This window comes from Cyprinus carpio, chromosome A3 (assembly GCF_018340385.1).
Source record: "Cyprinus carpio isolate SPL01 chromosome A3, ASM1834038v1, whole genome shotgun sequence".
Lineage (NCBI taxonomy): Eukaryota > Metazoa > Chordata > Actinopteri > Cypriniformes > Cyprinidae > Cyprinus > Cyprinus carpio.
In genome coordinates this window covers 11,283,216-11,311,047 of record NC_056574.1, presented here as the reverse complement: position 1 = coordinate 11,311,047, position 27,832 = coordinate 11,283,216, and the positions used below count along the sequence as shown (strand labels likewise).

Sequence of the window (27,832 nt, the reverse complement as noted above, 5' to 3'; positions counted from 1 at the left end):
GTTTATGTATCAGGCACGCTGTAACTCTTTCACAGCAGGTCGAGTCGAGAGATGAACGATACCTGATCAGTGCGCTAACAGCGGCGTTGTTGCGTGCGCGGTGCTTAGCGGACTATTTCAGTGCACTTAGTGCGTGAATAACGTTCTTATAAACATTTTTATAAATCTCATAAACTAATCTTAAGAGTAATTTCTTTAAATGCTACAGTTCAAAATGGTAAAATATTTTAATCATTTAAAATATATATATTAAAAATGTATAATAGAAAATATTGTAATATTTTACAGGGACGTTTATATAAAGACAGAATTTATTAAGTAATTGTACATAATGACATTTTTTTAACAACATTTATAAATCAGCTATAAAAAAAAATCTAAATAAACAAACACAAACATCAGTCACCTGCATGATATCAAGAATAATTGCTACTATTATATCTGTATGTCTGTCTATCCATCTATTTGTGTGTGTGTGTGTGTGTGTGTTTGTTTCTGTCTAAATGTCTAAACACTAGTTATGTTCAGTCATACTTTGGTAACTGTTAATATGCGCAAATAGTGTAACTATTCATAATTTAACAAGAAAATGCATTAAAACTTTTAAAGCTATGCAATTATTTAATTAACTTTTTTTAATGTAATTAAAATCAAGCTACATTTAAGGTGAATTGTTTAAGACACTGTTTTAATTCTAACCACAGCACTAGTTTTAGCTAGATTTGCTGATTTTATTATATTCTAACAATGTAAAATAGGCAATGTGTGTGATCAAAATAATGTAGGCCTACTTAAACATTATCATTTTGTAAAGGAACTTTGCTTTTTACCAAAAGTAAAGGCAAAATACAATTTTGCCCATTTCTAATGTCATGTGTAAAAACAAACCAACAAAAAAACAATAGATATGATTTTTAGAAGGAATTTATTATGCATTCACTATTAGTAATACATGTACTGTTTTCCAGAGACACAATTAGTTGATTGTGTTCATTGCTGCTGCCACAGTCATCAAGGCAAAAAGAACCTGCAACAAAACTACAGGGGACGAACAACAATAGTTATAAGAAATTAAATAGCAATAACTCTGTACAGCACATGAAATGCAGTTCAAAGGCTTCAGGCTGCAGAACGTTGTCTAACAAACTGGGACTTTCCTAACCTGTATCTGATGTCAGACCATTCACTGGTTTACTGGTGGTAACGCTGCATGGATCGTGTGTCACTGGCACATTGCACAAGGTGGTGCAAGGCCTGGAGGGTTGATGTGTGGTGGATGAAAAGGTACGGCACAGGGAGAGACAGATAGGAGGGAAAACCACTGAAAGCTGCAGCTCCCCATTAAGACCTCGTATCTTGGGACAGACCGTTTTTGGGAAGAAAAAAAATGAGAAAAGCTGAACACAAAAGTGCAATTTCCAATTAAAAGAGTGTAAATTTGTCAAAAATAAAGTGGTTTACTTGGTAGTGCTTGAATGATAATATTAAAAAGATCATCATTTTATCAGTAAAAACTGAAAAAGCCACAAAATAACAACAAAAATTGCTAAATGATTGAGTTATTGTAAAAAAAATGATAAAAATAATAGTAGTATAAAAATTTATTTTTATTAGTAATCAGTATAAAACAGTCTGTATGTTAATAATAAAGTAATAAATAAATTGGTTTACCTCACAGTACTTGAAATGCACATTAAAAATTATATAATTATGTATATGTATTATATAAAGATAAATACAATTACATAAAAAATATAATTTTATCAGAAAAAGAATAAAAAAACAGTTAAAATATAAAAATTGAGTCATCTTAAAGTTTGATTCTTTTTATTTTATGTATTTATTTGTTACTTAGAAAATGTCAAATTAAAATGAAATATTTCTATATCGAGGCAATGTATTTAAATATATTTAAAATATTTTTTGTATTAGTACAAAATAGTTAAAGAATAAAGTGGTTTAATTACCTGCATAAACATGGTCAAATTGGTCAAACCCTTGGTTCATAACATCATCCAGCCTCTTCCTCTCAAACTCATTTGAGTTGCGACGAACTGTTAGAGCCTGGACCATTTGGCTTTTCAGCAAAGAGAAGCTGACAAGCTATTTGAAGTTCATCCTTCATTCCTGACTAATCGGACGGGGTGCTGCATCCAACCCTGCAGTGTCAGGCTGGTGGCTGTAGTAACTCTTCAGCAGGTCACTCAGTGATCGCTCACAATGGTTAGACGTGGAAACTTCTGACCCGAGGATGAATCCGTCCATACTGCTGATTATTAGGGTGTCTGTTGCCAAGGAGGGCAAATCAGAGAGAGTGTAGACCTTTGGGGATGTAGTGCTATCCCAGAAACCTTTAGTGAGTTTTTTGTGGACATGATGTAGAAAAGAGGCAACCAGGTTGTGGGTCAAGGTTAAAGGCCTTGGATGGTGGACTGCAGCCCAGCCAATATATGGTTCTTGTGAATAGGTGGAAACTGTGTTAATAAAGCTTCTATCATGGTCTTACTATATATCGAAGCATCCTTTGATTTCTAATTCACTTTGTGATATGTTTTATCACAGGGTAAACAACCTGACCAGTTCAACAAATAGAAAAATAGCTAGGATTTTCATGGAAATTTGGAAAAGTTTCAATCTTATTTGATAGAAGTGAATTCAGGTCAATTGGGAAAGTTTTGACATTGAAATGAAATAAATGTTTTTGATCATTTTTATAATCCAAAAAACGTCTCTTACTTCTTGTTCTGAAACAGAGCGCAGTTTAAAGACCACTAGTCCTTTCATTATCATTTCATTATTATACAGTTATCATGTGGTCAAAACTATGTGCAGTATCTTAATCTGCTACATGTTAAACATTTTGCAATTGATTGTTCAAAACTTACAGATGAATCAGGACAATACTAAACTACTAGGTCAAAAAAAAAAAAAAAAAAAAATCACATTGTGGCTGTTTTACTTCAATAATTACATTCAAAGCACAGAATCATAGTTTTTACTGATTATGTAATAAAAAAAGCAGATATTTGTGCAGGTGTTTTTATGCTTCTGAATCTTGGAGCTCACTACCATGTTTTATTTTTTAGTTCAGAATTAAACTCGGACAGATGCTTGTATGGGTACACTTTCACGTTTATTTTAAAATTTACAAAATATTATTATATTCATGTGAAGTTCCGCCTAATGGCTTTGCATTTGTATAGTTTTTCAGGTGTAAAGAGGATTTTGACAGGTTGACCCTAAACAGCACATAATTTACAATAACAAACTGACATATTATACAAAATGTACATATTGATAATATAATAAGTGCTTGTGTACAGTTCATGGTATATGATTATGCAAGAGCACACATAGCCAAACTAAACTCTGAAAATTCAAGTTTTTTCAAACTCCGGTTGCTTCTTTTGTGTTTGCGCTGCGTAGCAGGAATCACCAATAAGACCTCAGCGATCCATTTCATTGCCGTCCTGGGGTTGCCCTTGGAAACAAGCCGCTAGTAAACGTACACAACAGTCCAGCTCCTCCTGCAGGAAAGAAAATAATCAAACATTGAAGTCATTATAAAACATTGTTTACGGCCCATTATACTGGCAAAATGTGAACCAGAGTATTGAATGAGAGAATGGGGAAAAACTGCTTAAAGTCACTGGGAACTGACTGGCTCCAGTGTCATTTCAGTTTTATTTATAAACAATTACAGTGTTTTATTAAAATTTTGAATTGAACTTTAGATCACCCCCTCAACTTTTGACATTTCTTAAATATTTTTTGACATTTTCATTTATTTCTTTTTTTTTTTTCTTAAATATTTTGTTTAAGCTTTAAATTTATTTTTATTTCAGTTGTATCAATTATCACTTTAGGTTACTTATTTGTGGATGCTAATTATTTTATTTCAGTTTTTATTTCAATTAATAAATTTATCTTTATAGTTTCAGTTTAAGATACCAAACACTGATTGGCTCATGAAAAGTTATTGTTGTGGCAGAACTGTATGCTGTTAATTTTAATCTATATTTAATAACGGTATAAGGCTGCATTTACTTACAAGGGCAGCTTAAAGGGGTCATATGATGCTGCTAAAAAGAACATTATTTTGTGTATTTGGTGTAATGAAATGTGTTTATGCAGTTTAAGGCTAAGAAAACATTATTTTACACATACTGTAGATCAGAGTCCTGCACTGGTCCATTTCTGGAGACCCGCCCCCGCCCGCACCCCCAAAGTTCAGCACCAGGTCCGACCCGTCACCCATGATAATATCAAAATTAAATCCGCACCCGCCCAGACCCATTAATATTTGGTCCGTTACCCGATCCATGCCCGCGATAAATCACACACGCTAAAATCATTCCAATGAAAGTGCTTTATTTTTTATCTCGCACCTCTCTCAACATCACAACAGCGTCATGAATGGGCTAATGAAACAGGCTAAACGCTTTGTTTTGCGCCATTTAAGTAGCCTACCATTGGCACCTAAATAGGCTATTGAACCTGATAACTATACGCAAATAGACCTATTAATGAAAAAACAAGAAAAAAATACAACCTGAGCCTGTTGCTACAAACAATAGCCTTACTAGGCTACGAGAAGCATCAACAGAAGTCGCACTGTCGCAGTGGTGGTGACGTGATGGGTCAAATGTCATACGTTGTTGCGTATGTGTAATGGTAATTTAGACATACAAATATTGCACATATTTTTCATCCGCGCTACTACCCGCCCACAAGGAGTTAATTATCCATCAACATCCCCGCCCGTGAATTTTAGGAATGTCACAATCCACCCGTTTTGGCCACGTTGCAGGACTCTACTGTACATTATTGTTTCTCCTCTATGCCCTGCCTTCTAAAACGTGTCGATTTTCACAAAGCTCATCTCTCTGAAAAGCGAGGTGTGCTGTGATTGGCCAGCTATCCAGTGCGTTGTGATTGGCCGAATGCCTCAAGCGTTTGACGGAAAGTTACGCCTCCACACCTCTTAAGCATATTGCGATGCCTTGTCCGCGGCCGGAGCGACAAAAGGACAAACTTAAAACCCATTGGACTAAATGCCGCTCGTACGGTGAAACATGATTTCTAGTGCGTGTCGTCTTCTTCAGGAAGGCAAATCAGCTCCAACAAAATAGTTTTGCTTTTTGGCAAGGTCGTTATGCAAATCTTCCCACATACTGATGGTGTCTATACGACATGGTGGCAGCGGCAACAATAATACTACAATGAGAATAAAAGGTATGCCTTCATTCTTTGCGTGGACATTTGGGCGGCGTTATGCAAATCTTCCCACATACTGATGTAGAGATGTGGGGGCGGTTATAGAAGGAGCTGTTTCAGGGGGGCGTGGACGAGTGTTAACTTTTATAAAGAATAACTCTTTGGATTTGAGCCTTTAGTCTTTGCAACTTTACAGGTCTTCTTTATTCACCAAGAGCTTGTAACACTCCAAAGAGAAAGGAAAACTTGAAATCGCATCATATGACCCCTTTAGACAATGCATAATAACTACTGGACTATATGCTAATACTATTTGCTAATATTACCACCCATGCTGTTCATACACACACTGAAAAAAATAAATAAATAAAAAGAATTGGTGAGGAAACAATTTTCATTTAGAAATTGCAAGTAACACACTGAATTAAACATGAAAATTTTAAGTAGAAAGACTGAAACTGATTTTCCTGTAAAACATACTCCAATAATCTTTTTTTTTGTTTGTTTACAACTTCAAACTTTTAATTTTGATGATGGATAACAAAAGTAAACTTTTTGTCTTTGGAAGAACTATCCAGGCTGTTGTTGTAAATGACTAGCCTGGTTAAATAAAGGTTAATAATAATATTCACTAACAAATTACATAAAATAAAGTAAATAGGGTCCATTTTGATTTTATTTTGACTTTAAAAACAATATTTTACCAAGCTCTCCTCTCGTCCCTTTAGGTCCTGCACTCGCTGGTTGAGCAGTTCCTCCAAGCCAAGCGATGCATCTCTGCAATCGTTCACACCACGGGGAGAGTCCTCAACCAAGCTACAAACATACATGATAAAACACTATCAGAAACCGGGTCTCAAACTCCAAAAGCTGATGTAATTCCACCAGCTTACTGCAGATCTGTTTTCATCATACAACAATGCTACTAACCAGCAGAGGGCACCGAGCACATGTTCATGTACAGAGGAATGAGGAGAGCGAAGAACTGACACCAGCTGCTGAACCATCCCCATAGACAACACCGTATCTGAAAAAGGAAGTAGGATCGAACACATGAAACTCTAGCTAAGTCGCGAATTTAACTTAAATGCAAAACTGGAATATCGCATAAAGCATTTGTGAATAAAGCACATCCAACGAGTCAAATAGAACAAAATCTTCACTTCCTGATAATAAGGCACTAAATATTACTAAGAAAAATAGAAGCCACCGAACATTATAATTTTTCAACAATAAATGTATAAACAACCAAAACAACATTTGAGATGCTGTGCAATGAGATCGGGCTGCTGGTTATTCAAGTTATCCCGTCTCATCACGTAATGTCACATGACTTTTTCGATGCACATGTAGAAATGTATTTGGTAAATGTATTTCCATCTTCTATTATTCGCATTAACTCTTCATTAAGTCAAAAACCACCTCATTTAAGCATAAAAAAGGGATTTTTTCTACCGAATTTCTGTGTTTCCATTACTCGTTTAAATTTAAATTAAAATTTAAATATATGCATTTGGCAGACACTTTAATCCAAAGCGACTTACAGTGCATTCAGGCTATCAATTTTTACCTATCATGTGTTCCCGGGGAATCGAACCCCCAACCTTGCGCTTGTTAACGCAATGCTCTACCACTTGAGCTACAGGAGTACTAATAATGTGTGACTTCAAAATGCGCATAAAAACAAGGTGATGGAAACATAGCTACTCATACAAACTGGACTCGTGATGGTCTAACCGGATACGTCCAGATTCAGCACTACCTTTGTGTTCTGGATGACTGGTCAGAAGGTTTAACAGAAGGAACGCTGATTTAGTTCTCAGCTTCTCACTGTCTGACTGCATCCCCCTCATCAGCACTGAAAAGCCATCATGTGACAGGAAGTCCCGCAGACCTGCTTCCTGTTCCCGGACTAAACCTGCAAGATACAAGAGTTGTAGATGCTTAAAGGCGCTGTATGTAAGATTCCGACTCTACTAAAGCATAAAAGTACCATAATATGTTTGCAGAGATTTAAGAAACATGCTAAGTTAACATACTTGTTTATCTGAAAAACAATGCTACAGTCAGTTATTCTTCTTTGAAAATGTGCGTTCAGGGCCGGAATGTCTGTCTCTGTTTTGGTTTGTGAAACCCGCCCACTGCCAGTTTACCCAACTGTATTTAAGCACCCCAGGTTACCAGTTGGCGGAAAACACAGTGCATTTAATTTCGTTCATCGTCAAGTGCGCTCATTCCTGTTTGTGTCGTCAATCTGGCAACCTACGTGTGTGTCAAGTCTGAGGAGGAGGGGCAGGGTGAAAAAACCCTCTCCAATATTTTGAATTTGGACTGCAATACCTAGTTCAACCACTTGGTGACAATCCTACATACAGCACCTTTAACTTCAAAATAAATAGGTTTATCAACTTTTGAAAAGTATGAGCAAAGGTTTTCCATGTTTTTTGTCGTTAACATCAAAGATTATGCATCCCATCAAAAACTATAGTATTTAAAAAAAACAATCAAATAATAAAAAATTAACAAAAACACCTTAACCCAACCCCAAAAAACAAAAAACAAAGAGAAAAATATTATCCAGAGTACATTAAAACCAGCTGTTTTCTCAAAAAATGTCAACCTACATGAATTTGTTCTTGTATCTGCATTTTTATGCAGAGGAGCCTTGCATCTCATTTCACTTAAACATTATTTTAGATGACTAAAATTAGACGATTTAGATGATTTCTATGAACAAATACAGAAAACACAGAATAAATTTTAGCACAAAAGTTAATAGTAAATCCTGATGTGGTCATGAAAACCTCCACTTGGTGAATATGCTGATATTTAGTGTAAAATCTTGGTCAATATCAAGTCAGTATTTGCACGTTTATACTTACAGGACACTGCGTAGAGTGCTTTAACTCGAACTGTGCTGTTTGCGTCGTGATCTGCGAGCTGAAGGAGCGTCAGCAGCGCCCCCTGGTTGAGCAGGTAGAACTGAACCTCGGGCATATTCTGGGCACAGCTGGCAATAAGGTGAGCCGCCCTCCATCGAATCCCGGCCTCGGAGTGACAGAGACACCGCGACATACACAAATCCAGACCGCCCAGCTTCATCAGATCTGCAAGACACGCAGAGAAGTGATGCACACGTTACAAGACAACAACAAGGAGGTTTGAAAGGCGCACACACACACACCTCTGGCATTGTCCAAGTTCTCGCAGAGCTCAGAAAGCATTTCCAGCGCTTCCTCTCGCTCATCCTCCTCTTCCTCCTCCTCTTCCTCACTCCCTCTCGCCCTGCATTCATCTCTACTTAGCACCTCCAAACACTGTTTCATCTGCTCGACCTCATCCATCTGTCCTTTACACACTTCCGCAAGAGCTCCTCTCAGAAACTCTATCCTCTAGAGAAAAAAGAGAGAAATTGGCTTACTTATATTTAGATAAGAGAAAGTGTTTTAAAATGCAACACAAACATCAACACAACAGAATGCACTTATAAATCTGTCGGGACACATTTCAGAGATTAAGGCTGGGAGGAAATATTCATCGTCCAATGCATCGCGATTCGCTCTTCAACAATTCTGGTTTACGTCGAAATAGATCTGTGCATCAGTGTGAATGCAGCCTATTAAAGCTGACACTGTCTATGATCTCATCAGTAATAATCAGATAATGTGGAGGAGAGAAAAAAAGAACTACGATTGTCTGTAAACTTTATGAATCTTAAAGCACTCTCAGATACTGAAATTACTTTTTGTCTATCACTTATAATTGTCTTTTCCCGCTTTATATTTGCGTTTTGAAGCTATACTTAGTCGGTTAAATTCTTAACTATTGTTTTCATTTATTATTAATTTGTAATTATTTTAAAAAGCAGCCTGCTTATATGATTTAATACAAATGCACAAAACAAATTTGATATAAACTTTATATGAAAATGTAGCCATGTGCCGTAATACTTAAAATTGGGGATGCGACACATCGTGATGCATCACGATATCGAATCGTTGACATGAGAATCGTAATCTGATTGAAGATTCACAGCCCTATCAGTTTGTTGCACGGTGGTCTGTGCTGCTGTTCAGATGAAGATCCCACCTCTTGTGTCATGGGTTCTCGCGGAGCAGGACCTTCAGAAGCAGAACCGGCCTCCACAGCCATCTGAAGCACACCTTGCAAATTGCGGGGGTGATTTCTGTTACCTCTGCCTTCTGCCATCTAAGGAGAAAAAGACACATCACCTTTTATATTTTAATAGAATTTTAAGAGACAGGCTGACATTTGTTTTGCCATTTTATTTAACTTATAAGTTTTGATTATATACATTCATTTACAAATTAATTTAATTTACAAAATGAATTTTTTATGTGATACACAATACAGATAAACATTTATTTATTTTCATTTACATAGTGAGTTTTTTTTACATATGCATTTATTTTATTTCACTTTCAGATATTTAATCAAAGACAATTATTTTTTTTTTTACATATTTATTCCTATTATTTAATTTACAGATAAATAATAAACGGAAATGGCCAAAACTCACTCTAAGTTGGGGTAATTTTTAGAGGACCTTTCAGATTTAATTAATTATAAAAATCTTTATAATCTATAATAAGCTTATGTCATGTTTCCCCTAAACCATGTTTTTTTTAGGTATCAAGATCAAACCATGTGCATATCTACAACTTTTTTTAAAAAAAAAAAAAAATAATTATAGCAATTCACATTCAGTTAGAATAATAAGAATCAATCAGAAAGCATAAGTTACCAATCAAAGAAAAAAAAATCATCTTTGCGCTACAGAGATACACAGAAGAACACAAAAGTGGCATTTGGGCCTTTTTACAGACCGTTAAACGAGGCTCAGAGGTGCATTCAAATTCACTGTTTTAACGTATTTATTTCTATTATTTAATTTATATTTCAAAGATAAGCGTCCGACAGCCAAATACACAACGAAACTTAACTTAATCATTTTCTACTCTAGGTACAAAATAGAGATTTAAAAAAAAAAAAAAAAATTAACAAAGCGGACGTACCTTAGTAAATACTGTGTGCCAAGGTTTGTTAGCGGTAGAGGTTACACGGCCGCGTGTCCAACAGTTTCCCCGCAGCAGCACTAATAACGTGCACGGATCTCATACACACCGCTAATATAAACTCTTCAATGCGGATCCAGAAGCTTCCAGATCTTTGCTGCACGACGGCGCGTGCGGAAACCGTCGACGCGGAAAGACGTCATAAACTTTACCGTAACGACTTTTTAACCCTCTGTTGGTCGCGGTTGAAAGTGAACGAACTCCTTTTTTTATTTCCAGTAAAATCAATGAAATATATTTTTGTTCAATAATATTTTTTATTGTTTATTTTGAGATAATTTTATGGTACTAATTAATATTTATGCAGTAATTATGATCACCCCCCCCCCATTGAAAATAATAAATAAATAAGTCTAAAATGTTTGTATTAATTTTCAATTATAACTTTTTCATGTTAAAACAGAGACAATGCCATTTTTAAAATGCAGATTAGTGCCGTCTGGTGGGAGTAAAATGTAAAAAAGGAAAGAAAAAAAGCCACTAGATTCCTATATAGCAAGTATATATAGTTTAGTATCTATCTATCTATCTTTCTATACATATAGTTATAAAAGCTTATAAATTCTGTAGTTGTATTTCATACGTAAATACTTATTTTTATTGAGTTGTGGATTTGGATTTATATTTAGACATTCTCAAAGACAACGTTTTGTAAAGGTTTACTCTTTTTTTAATGTTGCTTTGAAATGTAAGTTTTTGCATTCATTTTACTACAGTCAAACCTGAACACAAAGAAAGACATTTTGATACAGATCACATCAAAATTCAACAAAAACTGCAACAAAACCGAACCGGAATGCTTCATCAGAGGATAATCAATATATCTATGGTTAAATCAATGGCCAAGATAAAGAAACAAAAAAATAATAAATATTAATGTTACAGGAGGTGCTCATGTGACTACTAACTCATCTTTGCCTTTTTATTAGATTTAATTCTTACTTATATTTTAACAGTTTACAAGGTTTAAAAAAATGTAATTTGGTATGTACACCAAAATACATATCCGACATTATTTTATTTTTATTTATTTTTTTCGCAAAAGAACAAGAGAGTCGCTAAAGAGCCGACTTAAAATATTAAATGGGCAAATTGTTTATAATTGTTACGGTAAGGTACAGCACGCGTCCAGTGTTGATGGCGTATGTGTGTGCCTCCGCGCATGCGTGTTTGTCACTGTCCGCAAAATGGCTGCGCTCGTGGGCGTCCGCGCGTGCCTCTCCGGTAAGTAACAAAATGTGTTTCTTTTGCTTTTCTCGTGACATTGACATTGTGTTTACGCTGCGAGTCTTTTGCGTGCAGAATCTATCATCTGTGCGTGTTTATGTGACTGTGAGTGTGGACAGAGGAGGGATGCTCGCGCGTGCCACAAGCAAGGTCAAGGTGCTCAGCCTGTGTCTTGCGGAGCATAGACATACAGCAGCTCTAATGACTGTAATGCTTCAGGTTCCGCGTGCATATATAACTGAGAACCTCTCCCGTGCCAAGATTAGACTTCTGGAAAACGGATTAGGGTTGTTTCAGTCTCGTGCTATTTTTTTGACAGCCGTGCAAAGAGACTAAGGCTTTGATTCATTGGTTTCGCGGCGCGTTGATTAATGTGATAATGATCCCTGTTTTTAATTAATGTTGTAAATATTATGTACGCAGATGAATTATTGGGTTTTTGTGTGACTGTGACATAAAGCAAACTTCCCCTCATGTTTTCCAGCTCTGCAGTTGACCTCCCCGAGTTTACTGCACAGCTCTTATAAACTGGTGAGTGTTTTCATGTTCAGGTGTTTATAACCTCATGCAATAGATTTTATTAAAATGCATTGGAGTAATATACTATCTGGGATTATCGTAGTAATATCAAATTATTGTAAACTGCATAATTAAGTCCAAATTAATTTATACTTAAAGCTAACAATCAATCAAACCCAACATTTTCGCTTTTTGTTAATATTACTTTTTTTTTTTAAATAATTGCAATGTATGAACAATAATGCCACTAAGTTATAATATTTAAAGGAACATTTTACATAACACAAGTAGTGTTTCTTCCCCTCTCTTAGTGTGCAGTTCCTCTAAGTCGAAGGAATTTCGCAGCAGAGGCAAAGAAGGTTTTCTCTCGTAGTAAACCCCATCTGAACATCGGGACCATCGGTCATGTAGATCACGGCAAAACCACGCTGACCGCCGCCATCACTAAAGGTGAACCGATGACTTGCTTTCATCTCTTAATAATCAAAAAGTGGTGCGCTGACTGTATTTTCCTCATGTGTTTGCGTCAGTCCTTGCCGAGGCCGGCGGTGCACGTTATAAGACGTATGAGGATATTGATAATGCTCCTGAAGAGAAGGCTAGAGGAATCACCATTAACGCCTCGCATGTGGAATACACCACCGCTAACAGACACTACGCTCACACCGACTGCCCCGGACATGCTGACTACGTCAAGGTATTGCACACAGATCACACATCTGACTACACCGCCATTCAAAGGTTTGGGGTCCGTCAGAGAAGAAGATGAAGAAGGATGCATTAAACTGATCAAAAGTAACAGTAAAGGCATTAATAACAACAAATGTTTCTTTAGCAGTTAATCGGCATATTAGAGTGATTTCTGAAGGATCATGTGACACTGAAGACTGGAGTAATGATGCTGAAAATTCAGCTGTGCATCACAGGAATAAATTACATTTAATTAGAAAACAGTTATTTTACGGTTTTCAAATAAATGCAGGCTTTGTAAGCATAAGAGCCAATCCTTCTGCAGTGTTGTGTGTTCATGCATTATCATTGCATCCGTGTTATAAAAGCACGTCTCTGTCCGAAGAACATGATCACAGGCACGTCTCAGATGGACGGCTGTATTCTAGTGGTGGCGGCGACCGACGGTCAGATGCCGCAGACGCGTGAGCACCTCCTGCTGGCGCGGCAGATCGGCGTGGAGCACGTGGTGGTGTTCGTTAACAAAGCCGATGCCGTGGAGGACAAGGAGATGCTGGACCTGGTGGAGCTGGAGATCAGAGAGCTGCTCACAGAGTACGGCTACGACGGAGAAAACACACCAGTTATTATTGGATCGGCACTCTGTGCTCTGGAGGTAAGAATAGAGGGGGATGGAGATATTTGAGTATGCATCCTATAAATGCAGTAATAATGTGAAATATTATAATTTAGTAATGATGCTGAAAAATCAGCTTTGCATCACAGAAATACATTACATTTTAAAATGCATTCAAACAGAAGTCAATTTGTTTAAATTGTGATATATGTATGATGTGTTTTGAACTGTTATGATTGTGTGTGTTTAGAACAGACAGCCGGAGCTGGGTGTTAACTCCATTATGAAGCTTTTGGATGTGGTAGATAATTATATTCCTTTGCCAAAGAGAGATCTGGATAAACCATTCCTGCTGCCTGTAGAGGGAGTCTATTCTATTCCAGGTCTGTGTTTGCTGATGTAGTATCCGTGTTAGAAGTTGTTTGTGCTTTGTGTAAAAGCATCTCGAAAATGAATAAATATGTTTTATGTTTGTCTGTATGAATCCTGCGTGCAGGTCGTGGTACTGTGGTCACTGGCACACTAGAGCGAGGAATGATCAAGAAAGGAGATGAATGTGAATTTCTGGGACACAATCGCTGCTTTAAGTCCGTCATCACTGGTGAGAAATGTATTTCCTGCTCAGTGCATAAACATGCATGTTATTTTAATAGCCAGTACTTTACAGTGTGCAAAATATGTTTAATATATTTGTTATAGATCTTACATCTGTGTCGTGATGCAAAAAATAACACCCTTATTTTGAATATGATTATTGAAGATAATATTTTTTTTCAATATATTATCATATTTAAAACAGAAAGCATGATATTGCATGTATTAACCTCTTAAAACACCAAAACACAAATAAAGCGAAACACAAATAAATGGTTTTTATTGCTCTTGATCCTCGTTGCTCTTTTATACTCTACAAAAAAACTTAAAAAATTTTAATTATTAATTGAAATAAAATATCAATATTTAATTAAAGCTTGAAATTGTTGCTTTGGCAACTAACTGAAATAAAATCAGTTCAAGTTGAAGTACTAAAATTGAATTAAAAGCTCATTTAAAATATTGCTAATTGCTTTAATAGTGTACAAATAATACTAAAACAACAAAAATAATAAATATTATTACGTGTTTAATTAGTAACTTCGGTTGTTGTGTGGTACGTGTTTGTACTATAATAATAAAATAAACATATTAGGTGAAAAGTTTAGAAATGTTTTCTTGGCAACTAACTGAAATAAAATCAGATTAAGTTGATGTTCTTAAACTGAAATAAAAATAATTTTAAGCTGAATAGAAATGTTTAACAAAAAAAGAATAAAAATGACAAGCACATAATAAAATTACTCAAACTTAAACTAAAATAAAAATGAAAACTGAAAAGATAAAAATAAAAGCTCTTTTAAAATATTACTTAATATTATAATAGTATATTAATAATACTAAAACAACTAATTATTATTATTATTATTATTATTATTATTAATAAGTTGATTTAGTTCTATGGTGTGTGTTTTAATATATAGTATTAGATGAATATTAAAAAAAAAAATTGCCTTGGCAACTAACAGAAATAAAATCAGTTTAAGTACTAAAATTGCTCAAATTAAAACTGGAATACAAATGATTTAAAGCGAAATAGAAATAAATGACAAAAGCTTAACAAAATTATGAAAATGAAAACCGAAAATATGAACGTAAAAGCTAATTCAAAACATTAATAAATAATATAATAGTATATAATTAATATTAAAACAACAAAAATATTATTAAAAATGTATTTTGTGGCTGTGCCAAATGTGTTTTAAAATACAATGTCATTTTCACTATATCAAGAAATGATGTGGATTTGTCATTGGGCACCGAACATAGTGGCTGAAATCAAATCTTTTAAGCGATGAATCACTTTTCAGGTCCAAGAGAGATCTGATACAGCTTTACGCAGAAATTCAACTCTGATTTTCTCTGTTTCTTGCTCATTCTCTCAGGTATCGAGATGTTCCACCAGTCTCTGGAGCGGGCGGAGGCGGGCGATAACATGGGCGCTCTGGTGCGCGGTCTGAAGAGGGAGGATGTCAGGAGAGGCATGGTGATGTGCAAACCTGGATCCATCCAGCCACACCAGAAGATCAAAGCTCAGGTGTGTGAATCTAAAAACCATGAACCTCTATTCAGCTCCTCTGTTCTGCTTCACAAACCAATCAATCCTTTAAACCCTTTGTGTTCAGGTGTACGTCCTGAGCAAAGAGGAGGGCGGCAGGCACAAACCATTCTGCACAAACTTCATGCCCATCATGTTCTCTCACACCTGGGACATGGCTTGTATCGTAGAGCTGCTTCCAGGGAAGGTGCGTTTTCGCTGAGCAAGTATTGAATAATATCAGCACTAGAAGGGTTTGCTCTAAAGCAGTCTTTCTCTTTTCGTAGGAGATGGTGATGCCGGGAGAGGACGCGTCTCTGATCCTGGCCCTCAGACAGCCCATGGCTCTTGACAGAGGCCAAAGGTTCACGCTCAGAGACGGCAACCAAACCATCGGCACGGGTCTGGTCACAGAAATCCTCCCCATGACAGAGGATGACAAATACAACTGGGGCTGAGAGAGACGATGGGAAAAGAGGAAACTCTTTGAGACTCTGAAGCCTTTTTGGACTTGAGTTCTAGAAATGTTACTCTAGAATTGAATTGCGGCCCTGTTTATATTGCAAAATTAAATCTGTTTGCTAAGGAGGATGTCTTTGTCCTGTATGCTAATGTCTTCACGAACCCTTAAAAAATGTGCCCAGCGGTTTTCTACATGAAGAAGCAAGTACAGTATAACTCGAATTAGACATTTGGAATCATTTTTGTCTATTTCACCAAAGCGTGCTCTGCTTTCATTATCCTTTTGAGATGTCAATTATTCACAAGGAGAAAAACAGTACATTTGGGAAGGTTTCCAAATTTAAACTGTACTTGCCTTTCATCTGAAGAGACACGCTGGGTTCTTTTTCTGTCTGGTTTCCAGTCATCCGTCTAAAAAAATGTGGCTAATGTAATAAAATGATTTCAATACATCTGTAGCCTCAGCTTTGTGTCTGTTTTGCGTTTAACCACTTTTCATACATCATATTTTTAAATGCATCAAACATATGTCTCGACTTTGAGAAGGCCATGTTTTTTTGAATTTCCCAGTTATTGCTTTAAAGTGTGATGTTTAAATCAATGCATTTGAGTGCGATGGTGAATGATTGTAATGAATCTGTGCTTGAATTTTGTTTTTTGACAGTAAACTCATTCATTAGGTCTTTACTGTGACGGATATTTTAATATTAGTACAGCAATAAAACAATATACAGTGTTCAGGAAGCTCTTTACAATTGCAACCCAGTTGGTGACTTCCACAAAGAAACATCTTGGTTATATCTTAAAATCAAGGCTTCAAACAAACAATACTGAATAAAAAAAATCAGTTTTCTATTCAAATAACTATTCATTATTTAGGAATACATTTCAATTATGAATTTGCATTTTTAAGTAAGACATGACCAGGACGTCACACACACACAAATGTACCACTGTTGTAATTACAGACCACTCCTGGCTGTGCATCAAGTGCATTTGTTGCTGCCGTAAAGCAGACCGCACTTTTAGCTGAAATTTGTACCCACTCACCAAACTTACAGTGTTTGACGTTTAAGGGGGGCAAGAGAAAGAAACGGAAGCCGGAGAGATTTTGAAACTGATATTTCAATGTAAAAAAAAAAATTGTACAAACTGTTGTTTTAAGGTCTACAAATGACGTGAAGTGTCATTCGCAAGTGTTTCAAATTCTGTCATGTGACATTTCTAGTGAAATATTCATCGGGGGACTGAATACAGGATTTGATTTGATTGCATAGTGAAATTTGATTTATGTTTTTGGTCTGTGTGCCTTTGGTTATGTGAGAGAGAGAGACAAAAAAAAACAATGCACACAAAAATTATTAAAGAAATTAAACAGTCTATTTTGATTTCAGTACTTATTTGTAAAAATAACAAATAACTATTACGCATCCTGTAGCTGCTAGGTCTTAATCTTAAAAAGAAACTCAGTTTTTCTCTTTTGTCTCTCTTTAAAAATTGCAGTTTTACTGCAGTTGTCTGTTTCTCTGCATCTCTTTCATTCACCCTCTCTTCTTCCATCCATTTCTTTCTAGATCAGGACTGGGATTCCGTTCATCTGTTCATATGAATCTGAAACAAGCGTTTACACCCAAACTTAATCACATGTAAAGAGACACGCATGTCTTTAACACACACATACACACACACACACACACACACACTCACCATCCTCCGTGGTGTCATGGGTCGTGTACACAGGACAGTCTGATCCAACCATAATTTCATACGACTCTGAAAGGAAAGATATAATATATATATACCTAATATTTAGTTTGTTTGTTTTATTCCCAACTGTACATGTGCATACAAACACATAATGAAGCACTTGCCAGTGTCTGTTTGGTCCAGAGCGAGATCTTGTTTTCTATCTTCATCAGGATTGATATAGTCTGTGGCATTTTTAAGAGAGATTATCACATTCATTTGACTACTGTGTATTAAAGTGAATAGAATATCAGATCCCTGACACCCGTTTGGGTGTGTGTTTGATCCCTCACCGTCATCTTCAGCGGCGTCCTGGAGTTGCTGTGTTTGTTTGCGAGGCAGAGCATATAAACACCCCTCCATGTTCTCATATGACTCTCCATCTGAAGAGAAAAATAGATTGAAATCGGATCAGACCCTGAACTTGTGCAACGTCCTTCCCTATAGGACTCCAGTCTAAACTACATTAGCAACTTAATCTATAGAGGAGCTTTAATCAGCAGACAAAGCTTTGGAATGTATAGTGATTATGTTGAGTAGTAATAATTAGGGAAAAAATAATAAATAAATATGCCATGAACAATTTCAGGCCATTGTCTGCCAATGTCCTCTTTAGAGCTGTATAATACAGGGTTATTATTGTTAACAAAAACTAAAACTAGTAAAACATGTTTGCAATTGAATTAAATCCAAATAAAAGTATAAATATTAGATGGAAAAACCTAAACTAAATTAAAATTAGAAATGTCAGTTGAAGCACTTCAAAATAAATGTAACCTAAATAGAATATAAATTAGAAAAAAGAAAAAAAAATTCTATTTAATTCTACAGAAATCTAATGGCATTTTGGCCATTTTAAATTAAAAAGTAAAAAAAAAAATTAAATTAAATAGAATAAATAAATAGAAATTACTAAATATTTTAACAAAAATTCAAATAAGCTTCACAGTGTGCTGTTTGAATATATATATATATATATAATATGTATATGTGAAGTATTGTATCCTCCCTCACCCACATCCTCCAAAACATATATATATATATATAATATGTATATGTGAAGTATTGTATCCTCCCTCACCCGTATCGGTCAAATTGCTAGGTAGTTGTAGAGTGTTGTTGTGAAGTTTTTCTGGCCCTGGCACTTCCTCTTCCCCCATTGCATCCGGGTTAAGATAATCTAAAACCACAACCATTTAATTGCACATTAAAACCACTCACATAATTACTATTGGTCAGGAAATACCTTCATCTGCAGAAACATAATATGTGACTTTGTCTTGATTGCTGTAGATAGCTGCTTCTACATTCTCATAGGACTGCGTGTCATCTGTTGAAAAGACAACAAATTAATGACTGCTTTTTGAAATTTATTGTCGTAACATTTAATATTTATATATATGTAAAGAAATAATACTATGTTGAAAACTATGATCTGAGATTTGAACATTGTCTAACTAAGCTTTATAATGCATATAAAAATGATTTTACCCTTCTTGTTGTTTTTATTGGTCTCCATATGTCTCTGAGTAGCGCTCTTAGTGAACCTGTGACAACACACACATTCAAAAACATGAAATAGTTATCTTCTTTAGTTGATAAAAATGAAGGGCAAGGCTTGAATTTATTAAGTAATAGTTCACCCAAAAATGAAAATTTGCTGATTTTTTTTTTTATCATCAGAACAGATTTGGAGAAATTTAGCATTTCAACACTTGCAGTGAATGGGTGCCGTCAGAATGAAAGTTCAAACAGCTGATAAAAACATTGAAAAAGTCATCTTGTCTGAATCAGGAGAGAAATATGCACAGATCAAGCAGTGTTTTGATGTGAGAGCGCTACAAGAAATTGACTTTTTCACTGGAGGAAGCATTATTATGGATTATGGACTGGTATTTTTGCCAGCGATGGGTTAAGGTTAAAAGCATGTTAATGATGGATTTGTTTCTTACAAACATGCAAACATTTTCATTTCACAAGACATTAATTGATTGAATGGAGTGGTGTGGATTACTTGTGGATTATTGTGATGTTTTTATCAGCTGTTTGGACTCTCATTCTGACGGCACCCAAGTAATGTACTGATAAATTTCTCCAAATCTGTTCAGATGAAGAAACAAACCCATCTACATCTTGAATGTCCTGAGGGTGAATACATTTTCAGCTAATTTTTGAAATTTTCCTGAAGTTATTTCTGATAGTAGTGTACATTTTGGCAAACATTTACCCATCATTTGACAAAGAAAGAGACAGAGAGTACAAAGAAAAGAGAAGAAATGATGGAAAACGGAAATGCATCACCCAAAGTCGGTGTAAGTGGCAAAGTGTCCATTTGTGTTTGTCTTCTGCATTGCAGGTGCTGCAAGAAATATTTTTTCAGACCACCGTAAGTCTTTAGGCCTATACTATAATATATACAGTATATTTAGACAGCATGAAGTTGGAGTGTTGATTATTCCTCTGTGTCAGTGTGTGTATGTTTGGGTGTGTTCACACTTACCATTTCTGCGTCGTTGTGTTTTGCAGACGTACGTAAACAGAACAATCCCAATCAGAAAGGCTGATGCAGGAACTGTGTAGAGTATCCAATCAGGTCGAGATGCTAAATGCAACACACACAAATAAATGAATAAGTGAGTCAGCAATTGCTTTATAATGACGTAATGCTACACACAGACATACCTGTGTTAGGTGAGTTAGGTGTTTTCACTGGTCTGAGATCAGGCTTGCTGTGGGACACGTTGTCAAACTTAGTTGTGTTAAAGCCTGTGGACATGTTTTAAATGTTTTTCTTTAGAGCTGAAAGTTCACTTCATTATGCTGATTTATAAAAAACAATGAACACAGTACATTTTACCAGAAAAATATTATTTCAGATTTAAATAACTTACTTTCTTGGTAATTATTTATGAAATTTACTAGCAAGTTCTAAGTGAAAATAATACATTTATTTTCAATGTACTATCTGAATTTGATTGAAGTGTTCAAGATAAAATTCTCTTAAAATACATTAAAATATTATTTAAATAATATTAGAAACTATTCTTAAAAACAGCAGACCACTGTCGCTATTAGGCCAAAAAAAAAAAAAAAATTCAGTTGCCGCCTTAAATTTTGAAGTTCAGTCAAATTTCAACTTAAATTATATTAAACTGGCTTCAAATAAATTGAGTTGAATCTTGTATAACTTCAGTGAAGTTGAAGTTGATTAAATTATTTTGATTAACTTAAAGTAGTGTAATAAAATTAAAAATGTTGCCCTAACTCAATTTGTACAGTGTTGTGTTAATTCTGTGATTTTAAAATTTCAGTCAAAGTAGTAAAAAAAAAAAAAAAAAAAAAACAGATTTAAACTTTTATTTTTTAATCTAATCTAATCTAATTTTTTAATCTAAACATTGTTCTGTATTATTAGTGAAATTATCAGGACGAAACTGAAAAGAATGTATGATGTTTGTGCAGTTTGTCGCTTGGTTTGACAAATTTCTTATGAAAAACAGCATCAGATCTTCTAGTTTTGGTTCATGTGACAGCCTCACACTTTCAGTCTTATGGTTTCTTTTCGTACAAACTCACAGACAGATCCCAAGGGAGGGACTGCATGTAGTTTTCTCGGCAGCTGCCACATGTTTCCTTTCTTTAACACCCTACCCAGAAACAAATATCTGCAACTGCATTTTCTCTGAAGTGATGTTTTCACTGCTAAGGCCTTAAACATCAAACATGCACCCAAGCACCAAAAATGATACTGTACTCCTTAATTTGAAGTGCAATATGTGGAAAAATTTCATGGCAATTAATAGAGACCAAAAACAACAATGTATTCTATTCAATGTATCCATGTCTAAATAAGTTATTATAAAATAAATATTTAAACATGTACACACCCACAATTTCAAGAAACTCTACTTCAGTACACACAATCTGTATAGTATATGCATGTATTAACTACTGTGAAAGATACCCCTTTTTTCTTTTCAAACATTATATTAACTGTTTTCCAGATAAATATGAAATGTCAGCACTTTACTAACTCCTCCTGTCTTTACCTTCAGTAATGGCCTCAACTGTTGTGTTCATCTTGAAGCATCAGTAAGAAGACCTTGAAGTACACGCAGAGATGGGCAAACCAGAACTGACAGTAAAAGAGAGGAGGAGAAAGACAGATGTGGCGGAAGGAAGGAGAAACAGAAAATAACTTCAAATGTAAAAAAGGAGAAGTGAGAAAGTAAACATGTGGTAAACACGATCCTCACCCAACATGTAGGCTACATTACTGTTTTCACAAATAAACTTTCACTTGTCTAATATTTCACTTGTCTTAGCATTTGAAGGGAAATATAATAATAATAAGTCAATTATTTAAATTGTGTACTGAGATTGAAATATATACTGTAAAAAATGCTGCTGCAATTAATTTGTTGAGATAACTTAAACATCTAAACTAAATTAAACTTATAAGGTCAAGCACAAACACTTACTTTTTGTGCATTATTGCTTATTCTGATGTTGAATTTTAAGTTGTGATCACTTATAATTTATAAACAAACAAATGCACAACTTGGTGAAGTCATCTGCACTTTTATTATCTTTTTCTTTCTTCATCAAACATTTTCTTCACATATAAATATCGTTCAAAACATCACACAGCCAAAGATCACAGATGTGTCTTTATGTCAGTAAAGTCCCCGAATCTCCTTCTCAGAGTGACATGGGTGACAAGTCCGGTTCATATTTCACCCCCAAATCAAAAGAAAGGAATAAGAAAGCATATTGTGCCAAACCATTGGTCTAGCTGTGTGTAAAGCTTATGCACGCGCAGCCGCACTGAGATATCACCGGGTAGCGCGCGCGACCACGCGCAGTGCTTGAGCGCGCGCGAACCCTGCTGGCAGTGCCACCGGAGGAGCGTGACGCTCACGGACTGCACCGGTTTACAAAACATCCCCTCCGGTAAAGAGCACGAGCGTTCGGTCAAGCACTGTCCTTCTTTGACGTATCGCGGCCAGAATCGCGCGCCCAGATCTTTCCACACTGACAGCACCGGGCACCGGGTGTACGACCACAACCACCGGCGCACCCTGCGCTCCGTTTTCCCCGCCGCTTTGAGACCAGTGAAATCCAGCTGCTGAAACTCACGGGGAATGGCTCCGGTGAGACCGATCCCGTCCTCTCGCGTGATCTCGGACCCGTTACCTGCAGGCGGTGCACCGATCGACGAGAAGACGGGATCAAAACTGCTGCCGAGTTTCCGGCGCAGCAATCGAGGGGCTAAATCCCTCTCTCCCGGTTCCAGCGCCGGGTCAGGGTCCTCATGCAGGTCCGGTACCGGCAGGTGGTCGCTAGGCGACGGGCGCACGCGCAGCTGAATCTGAGCGAGCGCGAGGTGAACTATGACAGACGCGCAGAGCAGGAGCGCAGAAGACACCTTCATTTCCATTCAAGCCAAGACAAGTTCATTAAATGTCTGATTTAAGTTGATAGGTTAAGTTTATGAAACAAAGCTTCGACGTTGGTTAAAAAGCTCGTGTCTCTTCTTTGGTAACTGAAGCCGGTCTCCTGCTGAATGGAGCTTTTTCTTTGGAGGCGCCAAACGCGTCACGAGTTGCGCGGCGCACCAGTGGCACCCCTCGGGGTTCAGCTCAAAGTGTCACCCGTTACATCTACAACACCCTCCCACAGGTGAGCTGAGACCCGTGGACGCCAGAATTACCTGAACGTAAAGTGCACAACATTGTCTTTTTGGTATTATTTATATACTACAGTATCTACTCTCTCTCTCTCTCTCTCTCTCTCTCTCTATCTCTATCTCTCTCATTATTTAAATGTTTTATTATAATATTTATATGTTCGTTAAATAAATAAAAATCTGTTTAATAAAGAAAGATTTTATACATTAGTATATAATTAATCAATATTCATATTTAATATAATAGCAATAATATTTAATAATTGAATAGATACACTTGTATGTTTAATTCATTGATAGTATTGTTTAATGCATTTTAATGTTTTATAATACATTTTCTATTTTTCACTATTCACATTATAGTGTTTTATATATTTTTTGGTTTTTTATTTTAATTTTATTTATTTAAATTACTATTCAACTACAGTATGTGCATTAGTCATTTTTAATATTTTGTTATATTACTATTCAGGTTTTTAATATTTCAGTTTTGGTTTTAATTTAATGTTTGTTTTTATTTCTTTTTTTCCAGTTAGTAATTTTATTGCTTCCACTTAAAGGGATAGTTCACCCCAAAATAAAAACGACCCCATGATTTACTCACCCTCAAGCCATCCTAGCTGTATATGACTTTCTTCTCTCAGACGAATACAGTCAGAGTTACATGTCCTGGCTCATCCCAGTTTTATAATGGCAGTGAATGGGTGTTGAGATTTTGAAGTCCAATAAAGTGCATCCATCCATCATAAAAAGTATTCCACATGCCTCCGGGGGGTTAATAAGTGAAGCGACGCAGCTGTGTGAGAAAAATATCCAGATTTACAACTTTATAAACCGTAATCTCTATCTTCTGTTAACTGTTGTATACTCGCATTCACGAGAAAGAGGCGTTCCAGCGGATAACGTAGGCCAGGGGTCACCAAACTCAGTCCTGGAGTGCAGGTGTTCTGCAGAGTTTAGCTCCTACACTAATCAAATGCACCTGAACCAGCTAATCAAGCCGTGTGGGACACTTTTTATGATGGATGGATGCAGTTTATTTTGCTTTAAAATCTCAACCACCATTCAATGCCATTATAAAGCTTGGCATTTTTTTAATATAACTCTGATTACAGTTCACTGACAGTGGAAATAAACTGAAATAAATTCAAGTTATGTACATTAGTAGTTTATCTTACTACTTATGTTGTTAAATAAATGTTTATTGCATTATTTTAGTGTCATGTGTGTTATAAAACTCAGTTCCAGGCCTACTACATTCATACAGAATATCCTTACAAGATGTAAATTCTTGTAATAAATAATAAATTACACCGATTTCCAATCTCAATGAATCACATTTATAGCTTTCTGTTGATGTTAAACAGGCCTGGCCTACAAATACTCTAGATTCTCTATAGAATCTGGACCATGAGACACTATAAAAGGCTTGGACGTAGACCGTCTACGTGACAGTGCACAGATACATGGCCTTCAAGTTGACACCTCGTCACACATTGAATGAATGACGCATTTTATCACTAAATTAATCAGTTAGCTCACTTCTCAACCTCTGACCTATAACAAGCACTGAGTTTATGCCTTAATGATCTACGTCACTGACACACACCAAAACAAAACACCCACACACACACAAAACAAACGAAATGCACAAACACACACAGCTCACCCACGCGCTTTAATAAATCTAATCATCAGGTCAAGCATGCCAGGGCAGCCTTCAGTGAGGTGATGCTTGAGCTCCTAGACAGACCAAAACAACACACCCATGCAGAAACATGTACACAAATACATGCAAAAGCCCATAAACAATAGAGAGGTCATATTAGCATTTTAAGGATTTTAGCATATCATGATCATTCATTTATTCTCAAAATTTATTTGTTCTTAGAGGTAATATTGATTTGGGATATTATTTGAAATGCTTTACACTCTTAAAAATATATATATTTATTTATTTGTTTGTTTTTATTATTATGATTATGATTACATATACATTTAATTTTTCATTTTTATTTATTTATTTATTTAATTTTTGGGTTGCCCAAAGAACCGTTCAGGGAACTGTTCTTAAAAGAACCATTTTTTAAGTGTGAAGAACATTAAAAAAAACCCAAAGAACATTTTTGTACTATTAAGAAAATTTTCTGCAATCAAAAGATTTTATGGATGCTAAATATTCTTCGTAGAACCATCAATGCAAATAAAGAGAAATGTTATAAATTTATGGATAAAAAATTCCTAAACCGATTAAATTGCTCATGACATTACAAAATTAAATATGTTTATGTTGTTTTTAATATGTTCTATAAATAATTTTCTTATAATTGTATAACTTCATGTTGTCATTAATATCTCTGTATATTCCTATTTATTTATTTGCTTTATTAAAATATGGACAGGTTTAGCTCTGAAAGGTTTGGTTTTAACTTAACTGTTTAATAAATGATTTGGAAAATGTAAATTAATTTAATAATTAATCAATAATTATAGTTATCAATTATAATAATAGCTACATTAACATTTATTATAATAGTAATAATATTTAATAAGTTAATAGCTAACACTTTTGTAGTACATTTCATTAATTAAGTGACAGTATTGTTTAATACATTTATAATATTTTTATACTGTTTTATATTTTTATTATTCATTTTTACATTATTATATTTTTGTTCTCTGTTTTTCCTTTTAATTTAACCCTCGGTTAATTTTTTCTCTCTTTTTTCCTTTTAATTTTAACCCTTGGATAATTTCAACCCTTTGGTTATAAATAATATTCACAAATAATGCTTAAAAATGTTGCATTCACCAATAATGCTCGTAAATGTGCTTGTGTCCGATTTCCAAGCATCTGTTTAGGACTCATTAACTATATCAAATGGAAAATGGAATTTTAATCTAATCTAACTGCCTGTTTTAACAAACAAACTTCCACGACGTAACATCAGCAGCAGCATAATAACCTCAAATACTCTGATGCGGTGTTTCAGTAATGAAGAGAGTTTGTTTGCTCTGTTTTTCTTAATGTGTGATGTTGTGAATGTGAGAGGCCAGCTGTCTGACACAGGTTAGAGGTTGGCGGGAAATGAAGGCGTGTGTTTGGCCCTGCAGGGCTGTTCCCAACAGTAATGACGCAGGTGTGAGCGATTCGTGTCCGATGGTAAAGCTGGCAGCTCTCATCTGTCCTTCGATATTAATGTGCACCAAAAACAATGCATAGCCTCATTGCACACTGAAATAAAGTAACCTGTGCTTGACATTATTGCTGTCAGTGGTTTACAAATACACACAAGTGAATGGAAGTCACTCTGTTATCAAGTTTTCATACTACATTTGCCTTTTATTTGACTGGCTTTGATGTTGTGTGTTCTCTCAAGCAAGTATTTCACTGTATTTCAGAACAGTGATCTGAGAGGTCAAGGTCACAATGACACAGTGGTGCTTATTCTGATGCGTTTGTTCACATTTGTATATTTAGACAAATCCTATACAGAAAAATTACAAAATCTTTGTTGCGTACAAAATCTATTTAACATTTCCACTTTTATTGTCCGTAAAATACAGTTCTGTAAAAAGAAACACACATATGGGGTAAGTTGTCACAAACAGAACCTGCTTTTATCTGAATAAACATGGCACTGTATACAACGTATTTATCAATTAAAACAATAAACAAATAAATTAAAACTTCATATCCACCAAACAAACATGCAACTACTTCATATCCACCTATTACACATTAATATAATATTATTATATATTATTATTATATTTTAGTTAATTTCTCTGAGACTGTACATGCCACAGTTTTAAGTCTGGATGTCCTGTACGGAGCACATTCAGGGCTTTATAGAGATATCAAATGGTTGGAGGTTTGTTTATAAACGCACCTTCTGCTTAGTCTTTAAATATGACTGATATTGACAGAATGATCAAATTTAGCACTCTCAGGAATATGACTTTTTGTTACGAAATGGCATAATTTTCATACGTGTCTTCTGTAGAGGACACCAGGACAAACATCATGTTAATCAGGCACAACAAGAAAGAAATTATAGATCAATATTCCTATAAAATATGACATATTCTTATGAAAATGTTGCCAAGTTATTACTCCCATTATTACCCTTCTTTTTCATAATGGTTTGCCCCGAGAACACATTAACATGCAAATTAGATGCAATGCATAGATACATTTTATAGAATAGGAAAACCAATTTTATAGACATTTTACACACATATAACTTAAAGTAAAATAGTATATCAAGTCATTCTGTTAGCCTGTATCGTGATATAACATAGTTGAGAATCAGCTTTCTACAAAGTCTGGTTAAAAATAGCCTGAAACCTAAAATCTGATTGGTGAATGAAGAAATAAAATATTGTTTTTGCCTATACATGCCATTCAGTTGTTTAAAAAAAAAAAAAACAAAAAA

General features: G+C 35.3%; 4 protein-coding genes across 4 annotated transcripts; 1 reads left to right on the top strand and 3 right to left on the bottom strand.

The window, feature by feature from the left end:
• Positions 1 to 3,114: 3,114 nt before the first annotated feature.
• hspbp1 (HSPA (heat shock 70kDa) binding protein, cytoplasmic cochaperone 1) lies at positions 3,115 to 10,463 on the bottom strand. Its single transcript, XM_042718314.1, has 8 exons — positions 10,254 to 10,463; positions 9,307 to 9,426; positions 8,402 to 8,609; positions 8,100 to 8,324; positions 6,980 to 7,135; positions 6,148 to 6,244; positions 5,922 to 6,033; positions 3,115 to 3,527 (listed from the first exon to the last, which is right to left on the bottom strand). The coding sequence occupies exons 2-8, from the start codon at positions 9,424 to 9,426 to the stop codon at positions 3,447 to 3,449; spliced, it is 999 nt and encodes a 332-aa protein (XP_042574248.1). The 5' UTR covers positions 10,254 to 10,463; the 3' UTR covers positions 3,115 to 3,446.
• Positions 10,464 to 11,407: 944 nt separating this feature from the next.
• Positions 11,408 to 16,410, top strand: tufm (Tu translation elongation factor, mitochondrial). The gene is made up of 10 exons (XM_042718294.1): positions 11,408 to 11,537; positions 12,025 to 12,071; positions 12,371 to 12,509; positions 12,590 to 12,756; positions 13,135 to 13,404; positions 13,616 to 13,748; positions 13,862 to 13,966; positions 15,345 to 15,496; positions 15,585 to 15,704; positions 15,784 to 16,410. The coding sequence occupies exons 1-10, from the start codon at positions 11,501 to 11,503 to the stop codon at positions 15,952 to 15,954; spliced, it is 1,341 nt and encodes a 446-aa protein (XP_042574228.1). The 5' UTR covers positions 11,408 to 11,500; the 3' UTR covers positions 15,955 to 16,410.
• A 231-nt stretch (positions 16,411 to 16,641) lies between these two features.
• LOC109047130 lies at positions 16,642 to 21,859 on the bottom strand. Its single transcript, XM_042718302.1, has 11 exons — positions 21,754 to 21,859; positions 20,387 to 20,470; positions 20,205 to 20,306; positions 20,006 to 20,063; positions 19,196 to 19,251; positions 18,951 to 19,034; positions 18,786 to 18,884; positions 17,998 to 18,087; positions 17,830 to 17,889; positions 17,666 to 17,731; positions 16,642 to 17,569 (listed from the first exon to the last, which is right to left on the bottom strand). The coding sequence occupies exons 1-11, from the start codon at positions 21,782 to 21,784 to the stop codon at positions 17,529 to 17,531; spliced, it is 771 nt and encodes a 256-aa protein (XP_042574236.1). The 5' UTR covers positions 21,785 to 21,859; the 3' UTR covers positions 16,642 to 17,528.
• A 449-nt stretch (positions 21,860 to 22,308) lies between these two features.
• On the bottom strand, positions 22,309 to 23,332 carry nog5 (noggin 5). Its single transcript, XM_019064839.2, is given in 2 exon segments — positions 22,309 to 22,559; positions 22,561 to 23,332. Coding segments are annotated over 2 exon segments (648 nt in total). The 5' UTR covers positions 23,145 to 23,332; the 3' UTR covers positions 22,309 to 22,495.
• Positions 23,333 to 27,832: the final 4,500 nt, after the last annotated feature.